The 24,491-nt window shown below is 36.4% G+C and overlaps 4 protein-coding genes across 7 annotated transcripts; 2 read left to right on the top strand and 2 right to left on the bottom strand.

The window, feature by feature from the left end:
• Positions 1 to 543: 543 nt before the first annotated feature.
• Positions 544 to 24,188, top strand: LOC119079478. Of its 3 annotated transcripts, none has more exons than XM_037187417.1 (6): positions 544 to 1,016; positions 21,432 to 21,499; positions 22,277 to 22,375; positions 22,494 to 22,722; positions 22,802 to 23,416; positions 23,470 to 24,188. In XM_037187417.1, exons 1-6 carry the CDS (start codon positions 985 to 987, stop codon positions 24,125 to 24,127), a joined length of 1,701 nt encoding a protein of 566 aa, XP_037043312.1. In that variant the 5' UTR covers positions 544 to 984; the 3' UTR covers positions 24,128 to 24,188. The 3 variants fall into 3 exon arrangements, with proteins under 3 accessions (XP_037043312.1, XP_037043311.1, XP_037043310.1); XM_037187416.1 differs by having other exon boundaries at positions 22,265 to 22,375; positions 22,802 to 23,410; XM_037187415.1 differs by having other exon boundaries at positions 22,265 to 22,375.
• Positions 7,570 to 9,199, top strand: LOC119079501. The gene is made up of 2 exons (XM_037187449.1): positions 7,570 to 7,679; positions 7,758 to 9,199. The coding sequence occupies exon 2, from the start codon at positions 7,781 to 7,783 to the stop codon at positions 9,125 to 9,127; it is 1,347 nt and encodes a 448-aa protein (XP_037043344.1). The 5' UTR covers positions 7,570 to 7,679; positions 7,758 to 7,780; the 3' UTR covers positions 9,128 to 9,199.
• LOC119079537 lies at positions 11,872 to 14,395 on the bottom strand. Of its 2 annotated transcripts, XM_037187525.1 has the most exons (3): positions 13,846 to 14,395; positions 13,646 to 13,809; positions 11,872 to 12,076 (listed from the first exon to the last, which is right to left on the bottom strand). In XM_037187525.1, the coding sequence occupies exons 1-3, from the start codon at positions 14,266 to 14,268 to the stop codon at positions 12,025 to 12,027; spliced, it is 639 nt and encodes a 212-aa protein (XP_037043420.1). In that variant the 5' UTR covers positions 14,269 to 14,395; the 3' UTR covers positions 11,872 to 12,024. The 2 variants fall into 2 exon arrangements, with proteins under 2 accessions (XP_037043420.1, XP_037043419.1); XM_037187524.1 differs by having other exon boundaries at positions 13,646 to 14,394.
• LOC119079482 lies at positions 17,228 to 19,661 on the bottom strand. Its single transcript, XM_037187426.1, has 7 exons — positions 19,499 to 19,661; positions 19,016 to 19,408; positions 18,738 to 18,958; positions 18,641 to 18,682; positions 18,077 to 18,575; positions 17,741 to 18,015; positions 17,228 to 17,658 (listed from the first exon to the last, which is right to left on the bottom strand). The coding sequence occupies exons 2-7, from the start codon at positions 19,257 to 19,259 to the stop codon at positions 17,350 to 17,352; spliced, it is 1,590 nt and encodes a 529-aa protein (XP_037043321.1). The 5' UTR covers positions 19,260 to 19,408; positions 19,499 to 19,661; the 3' UTR covers positions 17,228 to 17,349.
• Positions 24,189 to 24,491: the final 303 nt, after the last annotated feature.

Below are 24,491 nucleotides of genomic sequence, written 5' to 3'. Positions count from 1 at the left end.
AATCATTTTGAAAGTCACTGAAAACACGAAAATTCGAATCGAAATACAAAAATTTTTGATGACATAGTGTATTTCTATTCGAATTTTCGTGTTTTTAGTAACTTTCAAAATGATTTATAAAAAAAGTTTTAACTTTTTTTGGCATATGATACGAGACAAAGTGTCTGATAATTAGGTTCTCCATCGATAAAAAATAAAAAAAATTTTTGTTTGTAACTCAATTGGAGACAAGATACAAAAAGAAACCGTCGATCAGCCATGGTTTCAAAGGACTAAAGTAAATCTAATCGAATCAACGATATTAAAACACAAAAAATTTGCTCCTGACCTTTAGCCATAACATAACGTGATAGTAATATAGCAATTTGTTCGATAACGCAATGCATATAAACACATACCAGTATTACGGTATAACACATGAATGATATACGTTCGTTACATCAACCACCCTTTACTCAACGGAATGTTTTATTCAGTCCAGACAATTGCTAAACATGAAAACTTTCGCTGAAACTTTAATAAGCCACTCGTCGGCACAACATTCATTCAGTTAAGAATAGTTGGTCAACGAATGAGGTTCAATATTTTTTAAACATTGTATTCATGAGCTTACACCCAAGTGGCGGTATGCGTAAGCGTGAACAAAAATTTGTTTTCAATTTGGTGTTGATATGAAGAATCATTTTATCAGAAAATCTTTTGTCGACTAAAATGTTTTTAACGAAATGAATTTGTTATGGACGAGGCAAAGAGAAAGTTTTATTGATTTTCAAATTATAAGTTTCAAAACATGTGAATCGTTTTACGTTTTATGTGGGGTATAGTGAATGGTGATGGGGGTTTTTTATTTTTATTTTTTAAACTAAAATTTTCTGATACATAAAATACGCAGTAAAATAATGTTTCTCGACGGAGAATTGTCTGTGATTAAAAATGTGAATAAAAGCGAAAGATAAATTTCTATCAACTTGCCGATACTTTCGGATGATGGAGGGTAAAAAGTCCAAAAATAAAAGGTACCTAAATGTTACAGTTACAGTTAGAGTAGTAGATGCATGTGAATTAGTTGCTGTATTGTATGTTGAGGCATAGGAATCAGTTTTATTAAAGTCTTCGACAGTGTTTTTATGGTTTATTATTCATAGCACATTACTTACTAATTAGACAAACGATGTAGAAATGGAACGTTCCTTCCGTGAAATTTACCAATCCGAGGAGAAGCTGCATTATTCTCAGCCGTGTCACTTCGTAGAGTATCTGAGGTGATGTGGGTTTTAAATACTACAATTGTCGTATCTCTAATTTCTCTCATTTGTTATTTGAAAAATGTAGCATTCGACATAAGAGAAATCAGAGAAACAGGGAGGAATAGCTTACATGAGAAAGTGGGATTTTTTACATGGGAAAAGCAGTAATATGAAAATATCGTGAACGGGACGAAATTCAAAGCTATATGTTTGAAGTTTGTCTAGCGATAATAATATTTCGGTTGATAAAAAATATAAAAAAGGAGATATAAGTGGAGATAAAAAAGTGTGATGTGGAGATATGAAACTCCAAAATGGAGATAAATTCCATAGAAAATTGGAGATAATAAAATCTAATTTCGGAGATAATAAATTGTATTTTGGAGATAATATAACTAGATATGGAGATAACAAATGTATGGAATGGAGATGAAACAAATTAAAAAGTGGAGATAATAATTTCAGAAAAGGAGATATCATCAGACAATAAAAATTTAAAAACGGAAATACCAAGTGGAGATAAAAAAAAACTAAAAAAAACAGAGATAACAAATTTAAAAAAGGAGATACTATAACTTCGTTTTCAAACAAATTATCTCCATTTGTTAATTTTTTATCTCCGTTCCTTGTTATTTAATCTCAAGTTTTAGTTAATTTATCGGCATTTTTTAATTATTTATCTCCTCCATTTTTCGATTGTTTATCTCCACTACTATTTTTTATCTCCGTTTTTCAATTTTTTATCTGCCGTTTATTGCGATCCGTTTGTCTGCTACTTGTCAATTTTCATTTTTAATTTCAGAGCACTTACAGCCTCGATACAATTTGTAATTGTGGCACCAATACGAATTCACGCCGTAAGTGTGCCTAAAATTTGAATTTTAGGTGACCGATTCGATGAAAAAGTGAACCGAAATAGTTATTTGTGTATCTGTTTTGGACGATTGTTTTTAGGCAATTTCGCGAGTTGTAGCTAGGGATGGGAGGCGTTCAAAATTATCGATAATATCAATCGAAAGAAATTATCAATAATCGATTAATCATATCGTTATCGATAATTTAATAATTATCGATAATTATCAAAATATCGAAATTCTATAATTATCAAAATGTCGATATTTTGATATTTATCTGAAAATTCATGATAATATACCGATATATCGGAATATATCAATAAATATCGGATTTTCGGACCGAAATATCGATATATCGAATTATCGATATCTTGATAATTATCAAAATATCAATATAATTATCGATTATCGATATTTTTTTGATAATTTTCGATAAAAAAAGTCGATAATTATCGATTATCGATAATTGATAATTATCTATAATCATTTTCATTATCGCCCATGCCTAGTTGTAGCCCGAACGAAGTGAGGGCTACATGCGAAAGTGCCTAAAATCAATCGTCCAAAACAGATATTCAAAAAATTTTTCATGTAAGGGGTCGAAAACCCGAGAAAAATATCGAAACTCCCTCATTTTCGGCCCCGACACATGAAAAATACATTTCAACGCTTCATTGTATGAAAATGACGCTACGTTAGAAAGACCTACGCACTTTCCATTTTGAATTTGGATATCACTTATGGCGTGAATACCTTAATTTTGACATTCGTTTCTCTACCATGTAGATTAGATTATATGCACCTAAAGCTCTGCTGGGCCTGTTGTGCCTGTTCTCTACCATGTAAGTCAACTGACATTATCCTTATTAGACTCCTTCATGAGCTCAAATATTGAGGTAAAGTTCACTTTAACTAGCCCATTTTTCTAAAGTACATTCAGAATTTGGGATATTGCTAGACGATCAAAAGGAGATTCGCTTCGCACTAGCTAACGAGAACTGCACTGCTCAACAGAATCATTTTTGTTTGTATTAGATTAATAGAATTACAATCAGAAGGACATGAACTATTATCCCAGTTCGTCTGCACGTGTACATGGAATTTAGAAGATGGATCGTTAGTTCTTGTATTTGAGAATCATTCCTAAAATTTTTCAATTTTTTTAATGTCGACGAGAAAGTTCGATATCGGATTATTGTAAACTTAAGTGGTAAGTTTGAGCTGAGGCAAGTGTCTTTTGGCAAAAGTTCGTAATGGTCAGGACTGTCCAGGTTCGTTTAAGCATGTTAAAGCAATGAGTGTCAGGAAATTTGCTATTTTCTCAATACATCATACTTTTGTCAATTTAACAAAAACCGCGATATTTTGATATATTGCCAGATTTTTATGTTTTTGATGCAAAGCGAACATCTGAACAAATTTTGTCCCTAAAACATCTTTCAATTATCTTTAACCTGTCACAGACGGTGGCACGCATACTAATAGTTTTACTATCTGATCTATTACTTCATTTGATCGAAGATTTTCATAGATTGATTTCAGAAATCTTTTACTTCATTTGTTTTGAACTTGCTTCTTGCTATATAAGAAATCTTTAGTCATAGCTTGTCGTTTATTATTACTGTCGCTGTAGATAACAGATGAAAGCCGTCTGTAACAGGTTAAAGCTTATGAAAATGCTCACATTTTGGTTTTTAGGCCTTTAGATATTTTGAGGTATTCATGAATTACAGTAAAGCTTTGATAGTTTTGAAAAACTGCCTCTCTGACATTTGTTGCTTTAGAAAACCGTAACTTCCTGTAGATACACATAGCAACGCGGGTTTGACATAAAATTCTTTTGTTGTCAGGCCTTTCCAGTTGTTTGGTAAAATCAAACTTGCGAAAGCTACGCAGTTTGGTCGATTGATTCATTTCAATCATCAAAATTCACGCCGTCAGTCCGCTCAATATTTGAAATTTTGCAACGGATCGGGTGCGATTTAACGTTCAGGAAAATTTCATGACTGCCAATGTAAAAAAAAATAAATTCCAAATTCTTTTGTTGACGTGATTCATTGTTTACATTCAATTTCATTCAATTTGGAATGTATTGATCAAATGATATTGGGAATAATGGACTAGTTAATATCCCTTTCATCGATAATATTGTATTTAAACTATATAATCACAATCTTTTTAAAAGAGGAGAAAATTCTTTCAAATCGAAAAATGTGAAAGAGGTTGCATTCGACGGAAATCTCAAAATAATCAGAGGAAAAGTAAATGCTTCAATGAAACAACGTACATATGCCGTTGAGGTACATATGATTGCTCCTTTTTACTATAGACATACCTTCCTTAAGCTAACTTATTTCTTAGATACGCCTGTCTGATGAATATGAAGTTGAGACTTGCATGCTCTGTTTATGGTCAGAGGGTCCCGCATCTAGTTCGAAATTGACAATATCGCTTTGCTCAATGGGAATCAAAAAGTCATTGTTTTTCTTTAATGGTTCCGGCAAATCTAGTTCGTCCGGTCCAAAGTCATACCAGCCAGATTGAGACTGATCGAGATCGCTTTCTAGTTCATTGTTTTGCACCTCGGGTCCGAAGTCGTACCATTCAGACTGATCAAGTACAATTCTGAATATTCAAGTTTCTGCGTTTAAATGATTATGTTTGAATTTAGAGCGCACTTACGGCGTGAAATTCAGTAAATTTGCAAGTACGCAATAGGGTTACAGAAGTATCTTGATAGCGGACGCATAAGAGGGTTGTAGACGTATTAGGGTTACGGGCGTAATAGGGCTACGGGACGTATTATAGCTACGGACGAAATAGGATTACGGGTTGTACGGGGCGTAGTCGCAGCAAACGCTCCGACTGTTCTGATGGCTTGTTTCGCTGATTTGGCATCTATAGACAACCACAATAGGTTACAAACGTATGTGTAAATCTATAAGACCCCAGTACTTCGTACGGGTCTAAACAACAAATTCCACGACATCGTAAATTTTACCAAATTGAAATCTTCAAATAAAAATGGATCTGTATTTCAAAGCCTAATGTCTGGACATAGAATTTCATTAAAAATCAGACAGGATTTTACTCAAATCTAAAGTCTGTTTTTGGGAAAATTATACGCCAACTATTATTACACTCGTCAACAAGAAACTTTTAACTTTTTATTTTCAAACTTAAAAGTACAATTGTGAAAAGTTTCCTATGTGCAGAATGAGCAACTGGATCTACTAACACACACATATGGTATGATAAACAATCAAAACACATTCTTAACGAGCCATCAGAACAGTCGGAGCGTTTGCTGCGACTGAGCCCCGTACAAACCCGTATATCTATTGCGTTCGTGACCCTAGTGCGTCTGTCACCCTACTTTGATCGTAAGCCTATTGCGCCGGTTAATGTAGTTAAAGTAAAATTATTATGTAATATGTACATCTTACAAATTGCGCATAGCGCAATTACGAAGCCCCGTACGACGTTCCTTTCAAATGAAACAAAAATTTCAAATCGCCCTAAAATTTTATTTTTTTGAAGGGCCTAGTATCGGCCTCAGTCCGAGGACCCAAATTTAAATTTTTTTTCAACTACATTCTATTCGGCCTTTGATTACCTTCCAAATGAAACAAAAATTACGAAAAACGGATGAAATTTGCTCGAGTTATATGTAAAAAACACATAGGGCCCTAGTAGTGGCCTTAGTCCAAGGACCTAAATTTAATTTTTTTTCAACAATATTCTATTCGGCCTTTGATTACCTTCCAAATGAAACAAAAATTACGAAAAACGAATGAAATTTGCTCGAGTTATATGTAAAATACACATAGGGCCCTAGTATCGGCCTCAGTCCGAGGACCCAAATTTATTTTTTTTTTCAACTACATTCTATTCGGCCTTTGATTACCTCCCAAATAAAACAAAAATTACGAAAAACGGATGAAATTTGCTCGAGTTATATGTAAAATACACATAGGGCCCTAGTAGTGGCCTTAGTCCAAGGACCCAAATTTAATTTTTTTTCAACAACATTCTATTCGGCCTTTGATTACCTTCCAAATGAAACAAAAATTACGAAAAACGGATGAAATATACTCGAGTTATATGTGAAATACACATAGGGCCCTAGTAGCGGCCTTAGGCCAAGGACCCAAATTTAATTTTTTTTCAACAACATTCTATTCGGCATTCGATTACCTTCCAAATCAAACAAAAATTACGAAAAACGGATGAAATATACTCGAGTTATATGTGAAATACACATAGGGCCCTAGTAGCGGCCTTAGGCCAAGGACCCAAATTTAATTTTTTTTCAACAACATTCTATTCGGCATTCGATTACCTTCCAAATCAAACAAAAATTACGAAAAACGAATGAAATTTACTCGAGTTCTATGTAAAATACACATAGGGCCCTAGTAGCATTTCACTTCTAAGGCCCTAACTCACGGCCCACTTACCCGATTTTAAAAAACTTTTTTTTCCTGGATTGGTATTGACAATACCTATCATTTGCCGTGTCATTTACATTTCCATCGTTTATTTTGCCATAAATATCACCAAAAGACCTTAAATCACTTAGGTGGCCCTAACTCACGAAGGGCCGACCCGAATATGCCCATCTTCGAACTTAGCCTCACTATTACGACTATCTTTCAGGGAAAAAAAAAATTTTTGAAATCGGATTTGATTTACTCAAGATATCGACGTGACAGACGGACAGACGGACAGACAAAATTTTTATTGCAGATTCGTCATCTATGAACATAGGCAAACACTTTGCCCTTACCGTCTGCTTCGAATTCCATCAATTACACACGGCATCGTAAACCTATAAGCCCCTTTGTACTTCGTACGGGGCTAACAATCAATGTGTTTACTTCATTCATACGTGTTATGTGCGCGCAAAGATGACTTTAACGTAGAAATGCACTGTATGCAGGTTAATAGAGTACTGAAACTGGACAGTGCCACTTGTGACGCAATTTTTTTTGTTAAAATTTTCTTCCTAAAATTTTTCGGGTAAAATTTCTCTTGATAAAACTTTCGCTTACTTTCCTCATCAGCTGCCATTTGTGACGCATATCTTTTTGCGTGTCGAATCTGTAAGCGTCACCTACACCGATATCAGTTCTTTTGTAAGCGGATAAGAGGACTTGTGTTACACCTCCACTGTAAGTGGTTTTGGGCGATACAAAATAGTACTCTATTTGGCAGCTGTCACTCGAAGCACTTTTGCCTCTGATCTGACATAAGTCGACGCCGCACAAAAAATGTTGCTTTATTCACACACTTCTTCAATAAATGAATGGTGTAGTCTTACTCATCAATAAACACGTCGACCATAATTATAGACGAGTGGACAGTTTGTAGGTCAGAATAAAATTTTCGAAACATCTGAGTCCAACAAAGTTTTTTCTTTTATAGTAAACGGAAAATACTAAGAAATTAGAACATGAAATTCGTAAACGATATTTGTTAGTCGAGTCAAAATTCAACTATTTATCAGTTGACTTATCAAACTTACCTTTCCTGTTTGTGCTCGCGCTTGCGTTTGGATTTTTATTGTTAGAAAATCGTAAGTTCCCTAGTATTTCCATTACATCCGTTCCATGTATGCATTTTGTCAGTAACAAGAATTTTCGCCGTTCTACAGAGACAATTAATTTCTACACAACAATGGACGCAGAACGATGTGTTATGGTCGAAGCGAGTAACCACTTGGCAAAATCATCATCGTCTCTACACTCACCAGTAAATATCCAAACTGGGCTCAACGACGATTGCTTGCAGGAAATTTTCAGACATTTGGATACATTAACAGATTTCGTGAACGTGGCCGCAGTATGTCAAAGATTCCGACAAAATGCGATGCACTGTTATCCATTGCGCTTCAGACGTATCAATATTTCAAACGATAATCGCAAGTCTTCTGTTCATCCACACAGTATATCAAGTTGCTTACGGATATTCGGTCATTTGATCAAGTCAATCGACTTGATTTGCAACAACTTTGATTTCGAAAGAGATGATGATAACCAAAAAGAATACAACTTCATAGAACCTTCTAAGTTTCGAAAAATCGATCTGCTCAAATTGATTTCTGATTACTGTGGAGATAATTTGGTCGAGTTGCAAATTTCAGAAGGAACTGATGTGGTCTTCAATATATCAAGAAGTTCTCAATTCCAAGTTCTGCAGAGACTACTCATAATATATACCAAAAATGTTAGATTAGCTGCATTCAAAGAACTGAAATGTTTGAAGTTAATTGCAAACGATTCCATAAATTTCGATTGTGTCGATTACCAATTTCCGAAATTAACGGACATTCAATTCCATTTAATACGAGTCCTGGACGAGTCCTTGTTTATCGATTTTCTAACGGCAAATCCACAAATTCAAAATATTCGTATTTCTGGTTGTCAATCGCTGTCTAGTCGCATTCTTCAAAACATCGAAAATCTACAACCGAACCTCCAGCACTTAGTCTATTCAACGACCCCAGGAGACGTCGGTATTGAAGACAATGTTTTGCATTTGACTAAATTGGCAAATTTAAAGAGTCTGACTGTGCAAGGCTTTCATCCAATTTATAATCTTATTAACCTGCTCGCTGATCGAGAAGTACCAATTGAGCATTTGAAAATTTCTTTTTCCGATGCCGTCAAAGCTATGTCCAGTTTGACTAAGCTCCGCTCATTGTTCGTCCGTTTTTGTGATAAGGAAACAGCATATTATTTGATTAACAATATGCCTGCTCTGAAAGAAATTGGCAAAATTCGAGTTGAACATCTATGGGATGTAATTGAAATATTGAGAACATCCAAACAGCTGACGGTTATCGATTTTATTGTTGTAAACGAAGTAAACGTCGATGTGAATCGTTACAATTCGATTTTGAATCTTGTTAAAAATCGAGTAAAAATTACAGTAAGGACCAATGGCCAACTTGATGTTCATCAAAACATCCTCGATTTGAACGCAGAATGGTTGTTGTGGAAAGCAACCAATAATGATGACTGACAACTTTTTAAATATATTTTTGATCTATTTCATTGTTGAACTTCCGAAGCATCACTGATACAAATACCTACATTTGATCCCAATTTGTTTTTACATAAATGCTGTATTCACGCCGTAAGTGCGGTCGAAATTCAAAATGGAAAGTGCGTAATACTTTCTAACGCAGCGTCATTTTCATACAAGAAAGCGTTGAAATTTACTTTTCGGTTCACTTTTTCATCGAATCGTTCACTTGAAATTCAAATTTTAGGCACACTTACGGCGTGAATTCCTAAAGAATTGTCAAATTTAGAACATTAATAAATCGATTACTCTATACATGACAACGAGATTTGACAGAAAAAGTTCTTCAAATAAACCTTTGAACGTAAGACCGAATGATCTTTGAGTTATTTTTTTCTTATAAATTTGCAGCAAGATTTTCAATCAACCATAAATCGTAAATTAAATGTGACTCGTGTGAATTACGGCCCTCGCTCCGCTCTGGCCGCAAACTTCGCACTCGTATGAGCTATCAATTATTCTGTTTGATTGCCCTTTTGTAAAATTTAATCAGAGAAGATGCGAAGTTTTACGAATGTGGAACGATGAGAGGACTCTTTCACTTTGGTAAAAAATTAAAAAAACGCGTTGGGTTTCTTCTCTTACCATTTTGACACAACATAACACAAACCTCAATTAAAACAATTTCTACAACTAAACATTTTTCATACAAAATAGTACTCTATTTGGCAGCTGTCACTCGACGCGCTTTTGCTTGAAGTGCGTTGCTGATAGGTATGATCAATGACGATCTAAAAAAGCAATAGTAGTCAAAATGCAGCGTCGTATATGGGAGATTCGCGATATTCTCATATCAGAGTGCGTTGAAATTTATTTTTCATTGGTTCATCCACTGATTCACCGAAAATTCAAATTCTGAAGCGCACTAATGGCGTGAATTCTAAAAAATTCTGGAAACATTTTTCATACAAAATGGTACTCTATTTGGCAGCTGTCACTCGAATCACTTTTGCCTCTGATCTGACATAAGTCGACGCCGCACAAAAAATTTTGCTTTATTTACACAATACTTCAATGAATGAATGGTAGTGTAGTCTTACTCATCAATTCACGCCGTAAGTGTGCCTAAAATTTGAATTTTAAGTGAACGATTCGATGAAAAAGTGAACCGAAAAGTGCTTTTCAACGCTTCCTTGTATGTAAATAACGCTACGTTAGAAAGTCATCCGCACTTTCCATTTTGAATTTCGACCGCACTTACGGCGTGAATTGCGTAGCTTTCGCAAGTTTGAGTTTTCAGAACAATTAGAAAAGGCCCGAAAACAAAAGAACCTTATGACAATTTACAGATAGAAGCTACTAAGTTTATAAAGCTCATTTATAGAACTTAAGCCACCAAAGGAAGACACGTAGTTCCCGCAAAACTTAGACCAGATCAGGAACAATAGTTATTTATGCCCCGAATGACTAAAAAAACATTAATCACAGAGGAAATACAACTTTTTTCTCAATAAAGCCAATAAAAGTTTCACTTTCACTGGAGTTGAGAGAACGTACGTTTCTTAATATTCAATTTTCGTTTATCTAGTGCGAGACCTTCTCTTTTTATAGATGAAAAGCATTTCCTGTTTAACATCTCCTACAAATACATTCTATAGCAGATGACACAGTTGTCGATGAAAAGTGTTCTAGTAAATTGAAAAGCATTCATTTTTGCGAGAAATCAAATATTCTACGATGTATTCAGGTCAACCACTTGTTGCTGTTGTGTGGCCTTGATTTATATTTTTCATCAAACGGAACGTTCACGTAAATCGCAATTTTATTCAAAAGCTACCACCTATACACGTTTCAATCGTTTCAATACCATATACAGTCGTTGTCACCTTATAAAAATGATGTTATCGGCTCCATCAATATCTTTTATGTTTTTCCCTTCTGCATTCCATTCAATACAATCAAACGCTTGATTCCCTTTAATAATATACTCAAAGTGCCCTCGGCGAATTTGTATCCAAACGGTTCCAACAAAATTCACAACTTCCGGTCACGAAATCGTATTTTCACGTCACATTAAAAAGTTGACGTGATATTAATACCTTCTGGATATAATCATTATTGGAAGAGAATTCAGACTAAATTTCCACTTAAAATAGAAATTAATCATGCGACTGAGACAAAATTATTCAATTAGTCATTAATCGCAGCATTAACGAATTTCCCCGTATCCTTGATAAGTCAGTTTGTAATTTCCAAGTGTAACGAAAGTTTGAATACTCAACACAACACAAAAACTTTCCTCGTTACATTTTCGTATGGAAAATCGTTTTCTCTTTACAAAATGCAAACTATAATGTGAAACAAAACTGCAACAAAAAAAGCGGTAAATTGTAAAGCACACGCATTTCGACGATGTAAGTCAGTAGTGTTAGTTTAACAAAACAGCGAAATAATCAAAGAAACAACCATTTTACTTCAGGGGGTGTTTTTTTTCCTCTTACTTTGCGTGACCTCGAAATATATTACGTTACGTATCGATATGGATCGGATCAGCTAGGTCAGCAGGCGTCTTTCAATGGGTTGTTTGTATAAAATGTTATTTTACGGCTATTTTCAAAACGATAAAACGAAGACCGAACGAATATAGATTTCGTTATCAAGTGACCTAGTTTTTCGATTGTAATAATCATAATTGGGTTGAAATTCTTTCACACTTTTCGTTTAATAGAAAAATATGCAAATCGAAAGGAGTGGAAATTACAGCAATTTATTTTTAACTGTTAAGATCACTGAATGTCGTGTTAACATATAAACGAGGACTGATTTTACTTCACAATTTTCTTTTAAACTCAAATATTGGTTCCAATTGTTGCATTAGGTTGCTACAATTTTCCTTAAATATCCATTGGCCCAATGATGTTCTTTGCCATTGTTAAATGTTCGCCACTGTAATAAAGAGAGAATAATTGTGAGCTTCTTCATAATGTCTCTAATTGAATTGTGTACGAAATTCAACAACAACTTCGTTATAAAGGTTTTGTAAGCACGAAAAATGATTTTTCCGTTTCAACAGTTAAAGCTAAGACGGGGTAGGGTAATCTCGCACACCACACAAATTCATGGTGTGCGAGATTCACCTCTAAGTGGTGAATCTCGCACAGTCATGACTTTTCGTTACATGTCGTAAAAGGACGCATACTATGATCACGTGTGCGAGATTCCCCGACACCGCTAAGACAATGATAGAACGAAGAGGGATTCTTTTGAAAAGCCGCCTACCAAAATCGGACCCATTTCGCCTGGGATTGATATATACATGGTTTGAAAGGTCTTTGCCAGTAGACCTCAAAACAGGCCTCACACGGTCTCTAGCCACACCTGGTTGCTGGTTGAACATCTCCGAAGTTGGTAAAATGGTGATTTTTATCCGAATTTTTGGGCCGTTATAAACGATCGTCCCGGGCGAGAGTGGGCTCGTTGGAAAGCTGAGTTCAAGTAGTTTCGGGTCATGCCTAGTTTAATTTAATTCATTGATATATGTTTGCAAAAATCTGCAAGAAAAATTTTCAAAATCTGTGTGAACTTTAGACAGGCCTGGGCTGGTACTGATGACGCTTAATGGGAACCTAACATGCTAGTCGTAACATACATTGTCTAAGCTTTCCATTGATACCCCATTTGCAGTGCTGGTGATTGCCGACATAACAGAATTTTATGTTAGCACAACCGCTACTCGTAAAACTCGCCAGCAATCACCAGCACTGCAAATGGGGTATCAATGGAAAGCTTATACAATGTATGTTACGACTAGCATGTTAGGTTCACATTAAGCGTCATCAGTACCAGCCCAGACCTGTCTAAAGTTCACACAGATTTTGAAAATTTTTCTTGCAAATTTTTGCAAACATATATCAATGAATCTAATGAAACTAGGCATGACCTGAAAGTACATAAGCTCTTAAGATTTCCAACGAGCCCACTCTCACCCGGAACGATCATTTATAACTGCCTAAAATTTCGGATAAAAAACACTATTTTTCCAACTTTAGAGATCTTCCACCAGCAACCAGGTGTGGCTCGAGACTGTGTGAGGCCTGTTTTAAGGTCTACTGGCAAAGACCTTTCAAACCATGTATATATCCATCCCAGACGAAATGGGTCCGATTTTGATAGGTGGATTTTCAAAAGAATCCCTCTTAGTAGATCCAACTGGTAAAAAATTTGTTAAAAAACGTTTCATTTACCGGTAAGTTTCATACAAATTTTTAACCGGTTAGAAGTACCATCAATGTAGTTTATGGTTGTGAGGTTTTGGCACACCTACAGATTAAGTTCCAATTTTTATGGAAGACTCTGTTGGGTGTTCAGTCTACAAATAATAAATTAAAATTCACCAGTCATTTCATGGATTGATAAGCACACGATGAAACGGTAGACTTTGAATCACACGGTCCTGACTGATAAAATTTAATAATTCACAACTTCCCGAAGTGTGTGCACTCGTATTGAACTCACCAATCCGCGTGCAATGACATCAAATGATCGTTTATAGCTTTCGTCGATTCGGCGAGCATTCTTAAAACATTCGATGATTCCACGGACGTCTTTATCGATCCCGTATCCGAAATCAATAGGATATCAGGAGCCACTTCTGGCGTTTCAGTGAATCTCGCCCGTTTACGCAAAATTTCAAGCTCTGAACCAGCGACATTATTTTCCAAATGACCATTTAAACCATCAATGACAGTAACATCGGTCACAGTTCTGTTGTGATAATCATTGCTTTCGTTTAAATTATTCGTGCAGTCGCACAGGCCACAGGTGCTCACACGTTCAATGGAACTCATTGATAGAAGTATCGTATCCGTTTGATCGGATCTCGGAACATTTGTGTAACCAGTGCCGGATGGGATCTTGACATTGGGTGTCCATTGCGATGGTAATGTTGAATCCATGGTTGAAAGTACTTGGTTGAATGTGTATGCTGGATCGGGCAATGTTTGTATCCCATTGGAAATTATCTCATCATCAAACATCAGTGGTGAAGACGCAATTTTCGTTAGAAATAAATCGTTCTGTTGAGATGTGTTTATTGCCTTCTCATCATTTAGTTTAGACTCCTGGCTTTCTAGACTCATTGCTAAAATCTCGGTTAGATGATTATGGAAATTTGATTACATAAAATAGCACTGGTTCTCTTCAAACAACACTTGACACGATTTTTGACCTTGTAAATGCTGTTCGCCAGGTTTCTTGTTATCATTCGTGAACTGGCTTGTTTGTGTTCACTTTCTGTAGCGTGGTTGATGGACATTTTTCAAATTTTTGTTTTTTTCTCCTCTTCATTTTTGATTTCGATAACGAATGAAAATTTTACTCGAGTTTTTTGCGAAACATTTTATTTTCCGTTCCTGTTCTTGTACTCTACTCGTCCCGTAAAGTAAACAAACCTTTCTTCGTACAATGCTAAACAGAAAGAAATCTTTGCGTGGCCCATGACTTAACTACATAATTTACAAATATTAGATTAACAACGATAAATACATCGTCGTTCACGCAAGACATTCTATCCAAAGAAAGTATCCATTGCCTAAGTTATGCGAACCAGATATCGTTTAAAAATTCTAACGGAATTTACATTTCAAACAATCGTTCACCAAATACCCCACATTCTTGTTTATTCAATGTGCCTGGTACCGACCGGCAGCACATCACCCATTAAAAACATATATATACGCTGCCTGCCGCATATCAACCAGCAATAAACAAAGGAATACCATCAAGTTTTCATTTCCATCGAATCGGAATTTCGACACAACAATCCTAGCTGAACATACAACATTCCGGTATTTTTTTGCATATAACAAACCGTGCACATTTCATTCCGATATAATTTTCAATTCGTTCGAATTTACCACCCTATGCTCTCACATTTTTGTTTGTTTTTAAAGTGAAGCTTTCCCTCCAATAATGCAATTGTAAATATGTATAGACAGACCCCCATGCACGGTAGATCTACATGCCGTATTACGTACCGTCATGAATGTGAAACCCTTTATAGTTATAACCAGAAATAGTTTCGTCTATTAGATATTTCGATATCCAACCGGTAGGACGTCAGGGTCAAACAGGTATATTCGAATATTTTTACTTTAAAATTTTAATTTCAATTTCCTTTAACCGAGTTTTTCCTATCTACATATTAAATGCTAACTCCAATTTTAATGGTGTGAATTACTTGTGCCATTTTACAGACAAACACACAACGCGTTACTTATTACGTGGAAATATTTTCTATAAAATTGCTACGGCTATAATAATGCAGTGGAGCAATAAATAATTTTAATTGTTAAAAATACTTTTCGGTCGTAATTTTCCTTGACTTTTCAACATTTTAGATTATTGTACATGGTCTTTGTGTAGACGTGTGGCTCGTGGTTTTATTTTTAAGCTGAACTTTAAATGAACTTTTATTATTTGAATTTGTGGCCTCGGGTATGGTAACGTAATTAGAAGAGATGACTGGTGATTTGAATTTAGTTTTATATTTGTTAGTCAAATTCTACTTTCTTCGCTGTTAGTGTTGTTAAAGCCCGAACCTCTGAGCAGTTTCTGAGAACCAACAGCTGTGTCGCCCACGGCCGGTACAGCTCTCACTTATATTAGTATCGGAAGAGGAACTAGGCCCAAAAACTTATTTAATTTTAGAAGAAGCCGGAATTCCCGCAGAAGCCCTGAGGTGACTTCTACACCGAAATAAGTTAGTTTTGACTTCTTGGAAGAGCACTTGACAATTAACAATTATAACGAAGTAGTATTTTACGAGTACTCTTGTTTTCTTTAGAGTCGAATGTGGCGAACGACATCACTAGAGAAAACAAGAGAATTGATTTAGGAGTTCACAGCATGTAAAATCCATTACAAGACTCTCTGATCATAATAAAAAGTGACATTTTCATGTGATTGTTAGCCTCGGCCCCGCCTCGGATCAACAAACTTCTCACTAAAACTCGACTTTTGAACTTTTTATCCCTTGTCATGTGAATAACTATAACATGACTAGGGATAAAGTAGAGCTTTCTTGTGAATTGTGTTGATCCGAGACGTAGCCCGAGTTTTGTAATGGAGTTTACATGCTGAGGGCGTCAAAAGTAGTGATTGAAACATGATGGGTACGGTTCTCGACGAATGTAGCCTGTAAAATCATCTGATTGAGTTACAACTTCAACCGACGCACTTCAAGCATGGGTGGTACTCTAAATAGGGTACTGAAACTGGACAGTGTGTCGAACAAATTTTTGCACTGTAAAAAAATTCGGACACTTTTTTCATACAAAGTAGTACTCTATTTGACAGCTGTCATTTATAGCACTTTTGCTTGAAGTGCGTCGCTTCAACACTTAATATTAGTCATAGGGCGACCGCGCAATAAAAACTCTACGTGCCGTGTATGGCTATCGCTGTAAAGTTTAATTTTAGGGAGAAACAACTAATTAATTTTTGTTAAAAAGACGGTACACTGGAAGTGTTGTGTAAGTAGTTTTTAAAGTTCGCCGAGGTTTAGCGAAAAAGAAGTTTTCAACAATTGTAAATTTGGGACAACTTATAAAAACATCTTTTTTCCCTAACTTTCTCGGTCGCTTCTGCTCCTAGATATCACCCATTGAAAATCATGATTTTTCGACTTTTGATGGCTACATTTGCGGAACCAGCTGTAGGGTGATAACTCTTTGATTAAGCTTTTTAGAATTAGTTCCTTTTCCGATCCCAATATAACTCAGAACTCAACGCGATTCTACCATCCGTAGACGAACGACACAGCTGCTGGTTCTTAGAACTGAACTGATTTTTTGTTTCACTCATCACTCATTAATAATATGAAGAAAAAAAATGATTGGTGATCGGCGGTCCTTATTCAATCTCTTTTCAATCGAACCGCGCATGTTCAATTGATTCAATGGTGCGTTGACTCCACTCTTGAAACAAAGAGACTGTCGCAGAAACATTTCAGTTAGATATGGACTTCTGTTGAAAATGTCCGATGTTCTATCACCGTTCCTGTATCGTTCTTTTTGTTGCATTAAATCACTGTTCGTTGAAATTAAAACAATTTCTCCTTTATTCCTAATAAAAAATACGTTTTGGTTCGCTGAACCGAGTGCACTTTACACAGTTTGAATTGAATTCACACTGAAAGCTCCATATTTCCCGACTTGTTTCTAATGTTCACATAAATAGAACGGACGCTCAAAATATTCCTGGTTCGATTTGTCGACAAAAACTTTCCTTTCGTTCATCAATTCATCTCTGTGTCGCTTGGCTTCATCCAGTTCCATTGGCCATTCCATGAAACCAACAATTTTGTGAACCAGCTCGACAGGAAATCTAACATCTGGGCTCTCAACACTTTGCTTGAACCATGATTTTTGTTGCGGAGGCACTTGTGAAGTTGACAGTATTTTCACCGAAGGATCAACCAAGAAGAATACCAGAATCTTTCGGTGACCGTCACGGGTTGAGTCTTCAAGCTAGTTCATCGATAAGGAGAAAATGGAAAATTTTATGGCGCCCGATTCACTCAAAAACAAATTGTTGCTTTATATTGTGTACCTTAAATGGAGCCACCTGATGTTGCAAAGTGTTTGGAAAAACAATGCACCGGCCCTCTTTTGTAATAATCGAACCGAGAAACTGGTTCAGGCCTTCTTCATTTTGCAATTTGTAGATTAGATCAACTCCTTCGTGATCGTACTGTTCATAATCGGGCTCTCGGACGGCATGTCGGAAATTCAAGCGAGATTCTGTTATGTTATTCGATGAATAGTAATAGATTCCCGATGCGACAATCCTTTCATTAGCCATACCTTCGATGTGCCACGAACCGCCTGAGGTTAGAAATGATTTTTTGTCAGTGCTCCTCTCCTCTGTAACATACAACTGAGTTACCTGGGTATTCTGGCTGATCAGGAGTAAGATGAATGTTGGCAAGCTTAACAATGACTTGCAGATCTCTTCCATTTAATTTAACAATTTTCTCGGGAGCCGGAGGTGGTTCAAAATGGGGAAGTTTTACCGGTTTTCTGATACGTTCGGCTTCTTCATTTTCTCTCTCTTCTCCATACTCAAAAGTGTCGTCATAATTGATCTCGACTCGATTTTTCCGAGGATTTCTTAAGTCGGTCAGCACCTTGTTGAACATCGGCACAAACTTTTCGAATATTTTCTCGATGCATTGGTACAGTTTCGTATAGCATTCGGGGTGTAAATTGTTGATGTAGGAATCGATTTTCACCCCTCCCGACTCGTCAACATGAAACTCGGATGGTAACCATTGGAATTTCGCTGATTTTGTGTAACCGGGTAGTGATGCCGTTGGTTCGAGGGCAAATTTTAATCCGTCATCTAAAGGTAGATATTCGTCGCTATCCGCGAATTTCAGTAGTTTCTGTAGACAAACCAAATTCATTTCCTATTTAAACGGGCAATAAAACCAATAAATCAGACACTCACCTCAGGACAAAAAGATGGCATTGGTTTTGATGTAACTCTTGTCTGAAAAGGCGTTTACTAATTTTTTAAACTTTGTTCTATTAGTGCAATGACTCACCCTTCCAGCAACAAAACAAAACAGCGACGGATGAACCAAATCTAACACTTGATTGTTTGAGCCTGGATGCCAATCCTTCTCCGAATCCGGAACATTTTCTAAATCGCTCACTTCTTCGATAAACGTTTTGCGTAATTCATTATCGATTAACGTATCCGATTGCCATGTGCCATCCACGGCAGCGACTTCAATTGAACCGTCTTTTATGGACAAATAATGGCCTGTCGTGAAATTTGAAATTAAAAACTTGATTTATTGACGGTCATTCGGCAAGTTACTCAGCTCAGCCAAAACATAATCGAATTTTTTGTCGCTCTGGCTCATACTGTCGGCTATTTCAGCTTTCCATTTAGCGACGATAATCGGATCATTCATCTTATCCGACCAATTTGGCTTTTCTCGGATGCTAATACTAAGTCGAATCATGTCTAATTCGTCGACTGATTTCGGCACGACACCCACACCATATTCTCCGTATATAAATCCGTGTGGGAAGGGAGTAGCAAATGTTTCCATTGCCATTGTTTACTAAAATGTCGCTAACCAATTCATTAATTTCAGCCACAATATCACTCTTATGACACAGACTTCGGTGTTGAATGCCGTTGCATATAAATACCCTAGTGTCTTCTTCTTAAAACGGATAACGGTCGACTGGAAGTATCGAGTCCCTATACGCCATAAAGGATTTACATCAAATTTTGAAAGTCGTTCGTAGGATGTCAGTTTGAAATATCCAATTTCATCCACTACGGAAATACCTGATCAATTACTCAAAACGTTATTGGTGAGCTCCGGTAAATATTATAAACGAATTTACTGATCAGACCGGCAATCAATGAATACTGAGAATACAAAACGCAATTATTCGTGACCTTTGTGGTGAAATTATGTTGATGGAATGCAAACAAACGAAATGTCCATACATTTACAATGCGATGTCATATCATTTACTACTTAAAGTTCAATGGATTCCAGTGGTCTAACAAATTTCAAACGAAGCGGGACTTATTCGTTAGACGGGTCTAATGTACATTAGTTGCTCACAGTGTCGAACATTTTTGTTTTATTTATTGTTCGAAAGGCCAATATAGTCAACGATAGCACGGAAAAAGTAAATTCTAACTTTTCAGTAAATTTGTTAGTCAGATTTGCTATGGAAAAATCGTTTAAGTTTTGAATCTTAAGAAATTACTAACTTTTTGAAGCTCCGCAGATAAATCGATCTCCATCACACCATAACGTCGGCTATATAGTAGCCTTCGAGGAGCATTTAATACAGCAACGACAACAGTCAGCAATGATCTCTAGTTGATGCAACTCAAAATTAAATGTTTAAACAAATGAAGCCATAGATTTTGTATCAAACAACAGTCGATGTAACAAATTTCATGATTAATTCGGTATATGTTTGTCGTTGCTAAAAGATTATAGAAAAGATATGACGGGTGGGACAGTCTCGCATAATTGAAACATAGTTTTAATAAGTACATCAGTAGTAACTGTTTGTAAAATCAGCTTTGACGTAAATTTATCTCGAGTTCCTTTATTAAACAGGAACTATTTTCGTGAAACATTTTTCCCAAATGTTTTTCAAGAAAATCCTTGATTATATTTCCCGAAATGTCGACATCCTCAATAAATGGTAACATTCCCTAGCTGTATTTGTATTTAGTACTTAACAATCAATTGTGACCAATTCACCACTTAAATTCGTTTATCTACCTAGGTGAAATAATAGCAGTGAAAAAGTGCTATTATTTCGCCGTCGGTAGATAAAATAGAGTATTTACCTCTGTCCAAATGTTTATTTAGACACTTGGGGTTATACCATTCGCCTTTGGCTCATGCAACAACTCTCCAAGTGTCTACAGTCTAAATGAACATGTGGACAGAGGTGAATAATCTTCTATTTTCTTTGATTATTTCAAATACTAATTCATAGTTGTTATAAGGGCTAATGATGTCTTCTCGTTTCGAATGAATACGAAGGAGATGTAAAACTATGAAACGACAATGTAAATCACTAATTTTGGACAATCGACGTGACCGTCACGAACAGGTATACCTAACCTAGTGTTCATGTTATCGTCGAATTTCCACGTTAGATTTAAAACATGATATTGGTTTTCAACACGAAACACGATTTATGCTGAATTCAATTTTCATATTTTATTTATGCATAACATCCGTATTATGACCGACGTATAGAGAAACATTCTTGAATATTTGTGTAGATAGAACTTAGATTAGTATGTAAATCGTATGTGTACCTCGTAACCCGAAAAGATTTATTTTCATTTTTTTGAGGAAGTAATCGTTTATGTAATTTTTCCGATTATTTTCTCATTGTAAAATTTAGTCTATCGATTCAACCTTTTACGGACGGATACATTATCTGTTATCGATGACAATGACAGAAATTAAATGATGAACGTCGTCTTTTCATGACAAACAAATGTTAAAATAGATGAAGTAATAGATTTTACGTGTTACGGCATGTTTCATTTTCATTTACATTGCCTAATCACGTAAAGCATTGTACTTACGAGGTTCCAAGTTGTTATTTGACACCTACTTTTCTATCATTTATTTGCGTCTGTGTTAAGCGGCGTTTTCACAACAACAACAAAATGGAAAATTGATGGCTTGACTAACCAATTCAGTGTAACATTATTATTCTCATTCTTACAGGAAAGGGCGACGAAGGAACAACGACTTCACATATCTGGAAAAGTCATCTTCGGAACCGGATTTATCAGGTACTGCTTGGGATCATTCAAGACACTTTTTTTATCATAAAATGTTGTGACTTTGTGAAGTAGGATTTCAAGTCTGGGTTAAATGACAATGAAAGGAAAGAACCACTGTCCCTGAAAAATTTAAATAATGATCGCTCAGTTGTTCGCAAAGTATTTGGGGGGAAACCACGAAATTTCAGTATAATTGTGAATTGAAACACATACTGATAGTGAGAGAATTAACTCCACCGTTATATGCAAACGGTCGTTTTCACTCCTAGGATCGTTGGCAAGTACATCTTTTATTTGCTTTTCTAAAAAACGATGCTTTCGAATAACTTTCGGTGCGTTATTTCGAGTGTTCTCGTATTGTAAAGCGCGTAAAATAATATCCAGAAGCTACAATGTCATCGACCCTTGAATTTGCATAACAAAAATGTGAGTCCGTAGAGGGAGGTTTTATTCTGTTCTTCTCATATCACAGTAACAAGATAATTTTAAAGGGTGTCCGAGCACTAGGTTCGAAAGGGAATATCCAAATTATTTCACTGGTTGACATTTCCTTAGACATTGTTTTGTAATAGCTTTGATCATTACAAGCTCGACATTTCCTTAGACATTGTTTTGGAATAGCTTTGGTCATTACAAGCGGAGAGAGAAAATGAGGAAAAATGATTGAAGAGGTTCGTAAGCAGTGATATCAAAACCATTTCGTTCTCGATTTTTCCAAGAAAAATTACTTTCATCTCATTCAATCATATGTAACAATAACCCAACCAAATACAGTCCGTCTTACAGATACTGCATCACCAATATTTACGAGTCGTTGGAAGAAGCTACCGCACGAATGCATAACAGTAGATGAACTAAAATTCTATCGCCGTCGAAAACCTTCAGGTATTTTGAATGGTAGTATTTCCAATAAAATACAAATCCAGCCAAAGTTGGACCGAAGACATTGTTGCATCATTGCAATGGGATTAGTCTGATTAACAAAATGCAATTTGATCCTCAGATTTCCACACCAGAAGCAACATTTGCTTGTACGATAAAACTGAGCCATTTGTTCCATTCTCTGAACTAAAGACTGAATACAAACGTGAATATGGAAGAGCTGTTGATACTACTGCTTGGCGACCTGAACTGAAAAGGCGACCAACATCTTTGAAATTAGAGGGTTCAATGGTTCAGTCATCCGAGCAACAATCTGAATATCACGAATACACTCCCAATGAAACGCAAGGGTAATTTTGTTAAACTAAATCAACCTTGCAGTGGTCGTATTCACATTTCTCTAATTTTCCTCTTTTTTTCATACGGAAGGAGTCGCCGATCGCTGATGAAATATCCGGATTCGTTGAACCTATCCGAAAATGATTATCCACAGCCACCGGAAAGTTTGGTTCATGGATTAAGCATTGAACCGAAACCGAAAACTGATGCTTCCATTAAAAATGATTCCCAAACGTGTCACCTTCGACTTGAAGGGGAACTCAGCTATCAACCCGAATATCGTAGCCAATTCGTTACGTTTCCCATTGAAAAATCACACTCCATACCTCAACTGACGAACATTCGATTCCAAGGAAAATTTGTCGGCGTTCCGGAATACAGAGATAGTTTTAAGTTCTACGATCAATATGTTAAGTGTGCACCGATCATAAAACCAGGTCATTTAAGTGTTAAAGGATCCGTCGAATCGGTGGGAGAATACGGTGAACGTTTCAAAGAGCACGATAGGAAAACCGTTGAAACCACTGAATCGGCAAAGAAAGGTGACAAGTTTCACTTACTCGGCGAAGATGGAACAGGAAACCAACAAGCCGAATATACCGAAAGTTTTAAGGATCCGAAAATTACAAAAATGCCGCAACGTGCAAAGCCTCGTGAATCCATCCTTTCGCTCAAAGGAAACATGGATTATACGCCTGAGTATCGGTAATTGACTTGGACTGACTTAATCTATTCTAACAATTTGTTTTCGGTTACAGGACGTCGTTTCTAAATTTTCCACGTAATCGTCCAGTGACCAATAAACCACCGACCAACATTAACTTGTATGATTCGACCAAGAAGAAGAGAGATCGTCGAGCGTCGAATGTGAACAAAAAATTCGAACCCAATTCCAGAAATGTCCACGATCCCAACCTAGAAGATCTTCCGTTCATGTGCCAGCCAGAGGTTCGCCGAGCCAAACAGGATCTGCTAATCAAAACCCGTAGTCCTCGGAAGGAGATAAACAATAATTTCGACGAAAAGACATTTCAACAGGATTTCATGGGTTCGCCAACCGACGATCTAAAGAGCAACAATTCGGCGGCTCTAAAATCACCACGCCATGCTTCGGTCAAATCTCGCAACATTTCGCCGAGTTTCAAATTGACGGTGCAGAATGTTGACGATCCGGGTGGTTCGTTTAAGAAGAGACCGTCACCGAAATTCGGCAGACGTGCGAGTAAGGACGTGAAGCCACGGAAGGACAGCAGTCACAAGATTCGAAATCAAACGAAAGTCGTTGAGGGCAACAGGGATTACATATTTGATAATAAAGTGCCGCGCGATAGAAATGAGAATCCACCGTTTGTCGTACTAAACGAACCGAGCAAACAAAATCGATGGATGAAGCAATCGGTCTGGTATGACTCATAAATGTTGCGCGGTGTGCATATTTACTGATAACTAAAATAAAGCGTATTCGATGTTAGAACAAGTTGTGGTTTGGTTTCAGTTCGTTTAATACTCGTTTGAATCACATCAGCCCATCACTCCCATTTGTACCATTTGAATCATCGAGTCATAGTCTACCAATCAGTAGCGCTACGGCTATGCGTTTAAAGGACATCAACCAACAAGCAACAAATGACAATTGAATGAACTAGGTAAGACGATTAGGAGACATAGGCATAGGCAAGGATATTGTAGCTCCGACTCACTTCATTTTTATAGAAATAGCACTTTCTGGATTTTTGAGATGATTAGGCAGTCTTACCACATTTCACTATTCGAATCGATA

Source organism: Bradysia coprophila, unplaced genomic scaffold (assembly GCF_014529535.1).
Source record: "Bradysia coprophila strain Holo2 unplaced genomic scaffold, BU_Bcop_v1 contig_324, whole genome shotgun sequence".
In the NCBI taxonomy this organism is placed as follows: domain Eukaryota; kingdom Metazoa; phylum Arthropoda; class Insecta; order Diptera; family Sciaridae; genus Bradysia; species Bradysia coprophila.
The sequence above is the reverse complement of the archived record's forward strand: the minus strand, read 5'-3'. Positions and strand labels throughout refer to the sequence as shown.

What these genes read in the sequence shown, in the direction of transcription:
- LOC119079482 (XM_037187426.1), bottom strand. Translation starts at nt 19,259, where the DNA reads ATGGCAATGGAAACATTTGCTACTCCCTTCCCACACGGATTTATATAC. An exon ending in TTATGTTTTGGCTGAGCTGA is followed by an intron (nt 18,959 to 19,015) that starts GTAACTTGCCGA and finishes ATTTCACGACAG; the next exon opens with GCCATTATTTGTCCATAAAA. An exon ending in TGCCATCTTTTTGTCCTGAG is followed by an intron (nt 18,576 to 18,640) that starts GTGAGTGTCTGA and finishes GTTTGTCTACAG; the next exon opens with AAACTACTGAAATTCGCGGA.
- LOC119079478 (XM_037187415.1), top strand. Translation starts at nt 985, where the DNA reads ATGATGGAGGGTAAAAAGTCCAAAAATAAAAG. An exon ending in AAAAAGTCCAAAAATAAAAG is followed by an intron (nt 1,017 to 21,431) that starts GTACCTAAATGT and finishes TCATTCTTACAG; the next exon opens with GAAAGGGCGACGAAGGAACA. An exon ending in ACTCCCAATGAAACGCAAGG is followed by an intron (nt 22,723 to 22,801) that starts GTAATTTTGTTA and finishes TTCATACGGAAG; the next exon opens with GAGTCGCCGATCGCTGATGA.
- LOC119079501 (XM_037187449.1), top strand. Translation starts at nt 7,781, where the DNA reads ATGGACGCAGAACGATGTGTTATGGTCGAAGCGAGTAACCACTTGGCA.
- LOC119079537 (XM_037187524.1), bottom strand. Translation starts at nt 14,268, where the DNA reads ATGAGTCTAGAAAGCCAGGAGTCTAAACTAAATGATGAGAAGGCAATA. An exon ending in ATGTCATTGCACGCGGATTG is followed by an intron (nt 12,077 to 13,645) that starts GTGAGTTCAATA and finishes TCTTTATTACAG; the next exon opens with TGGCGAACATTTAACAATGG.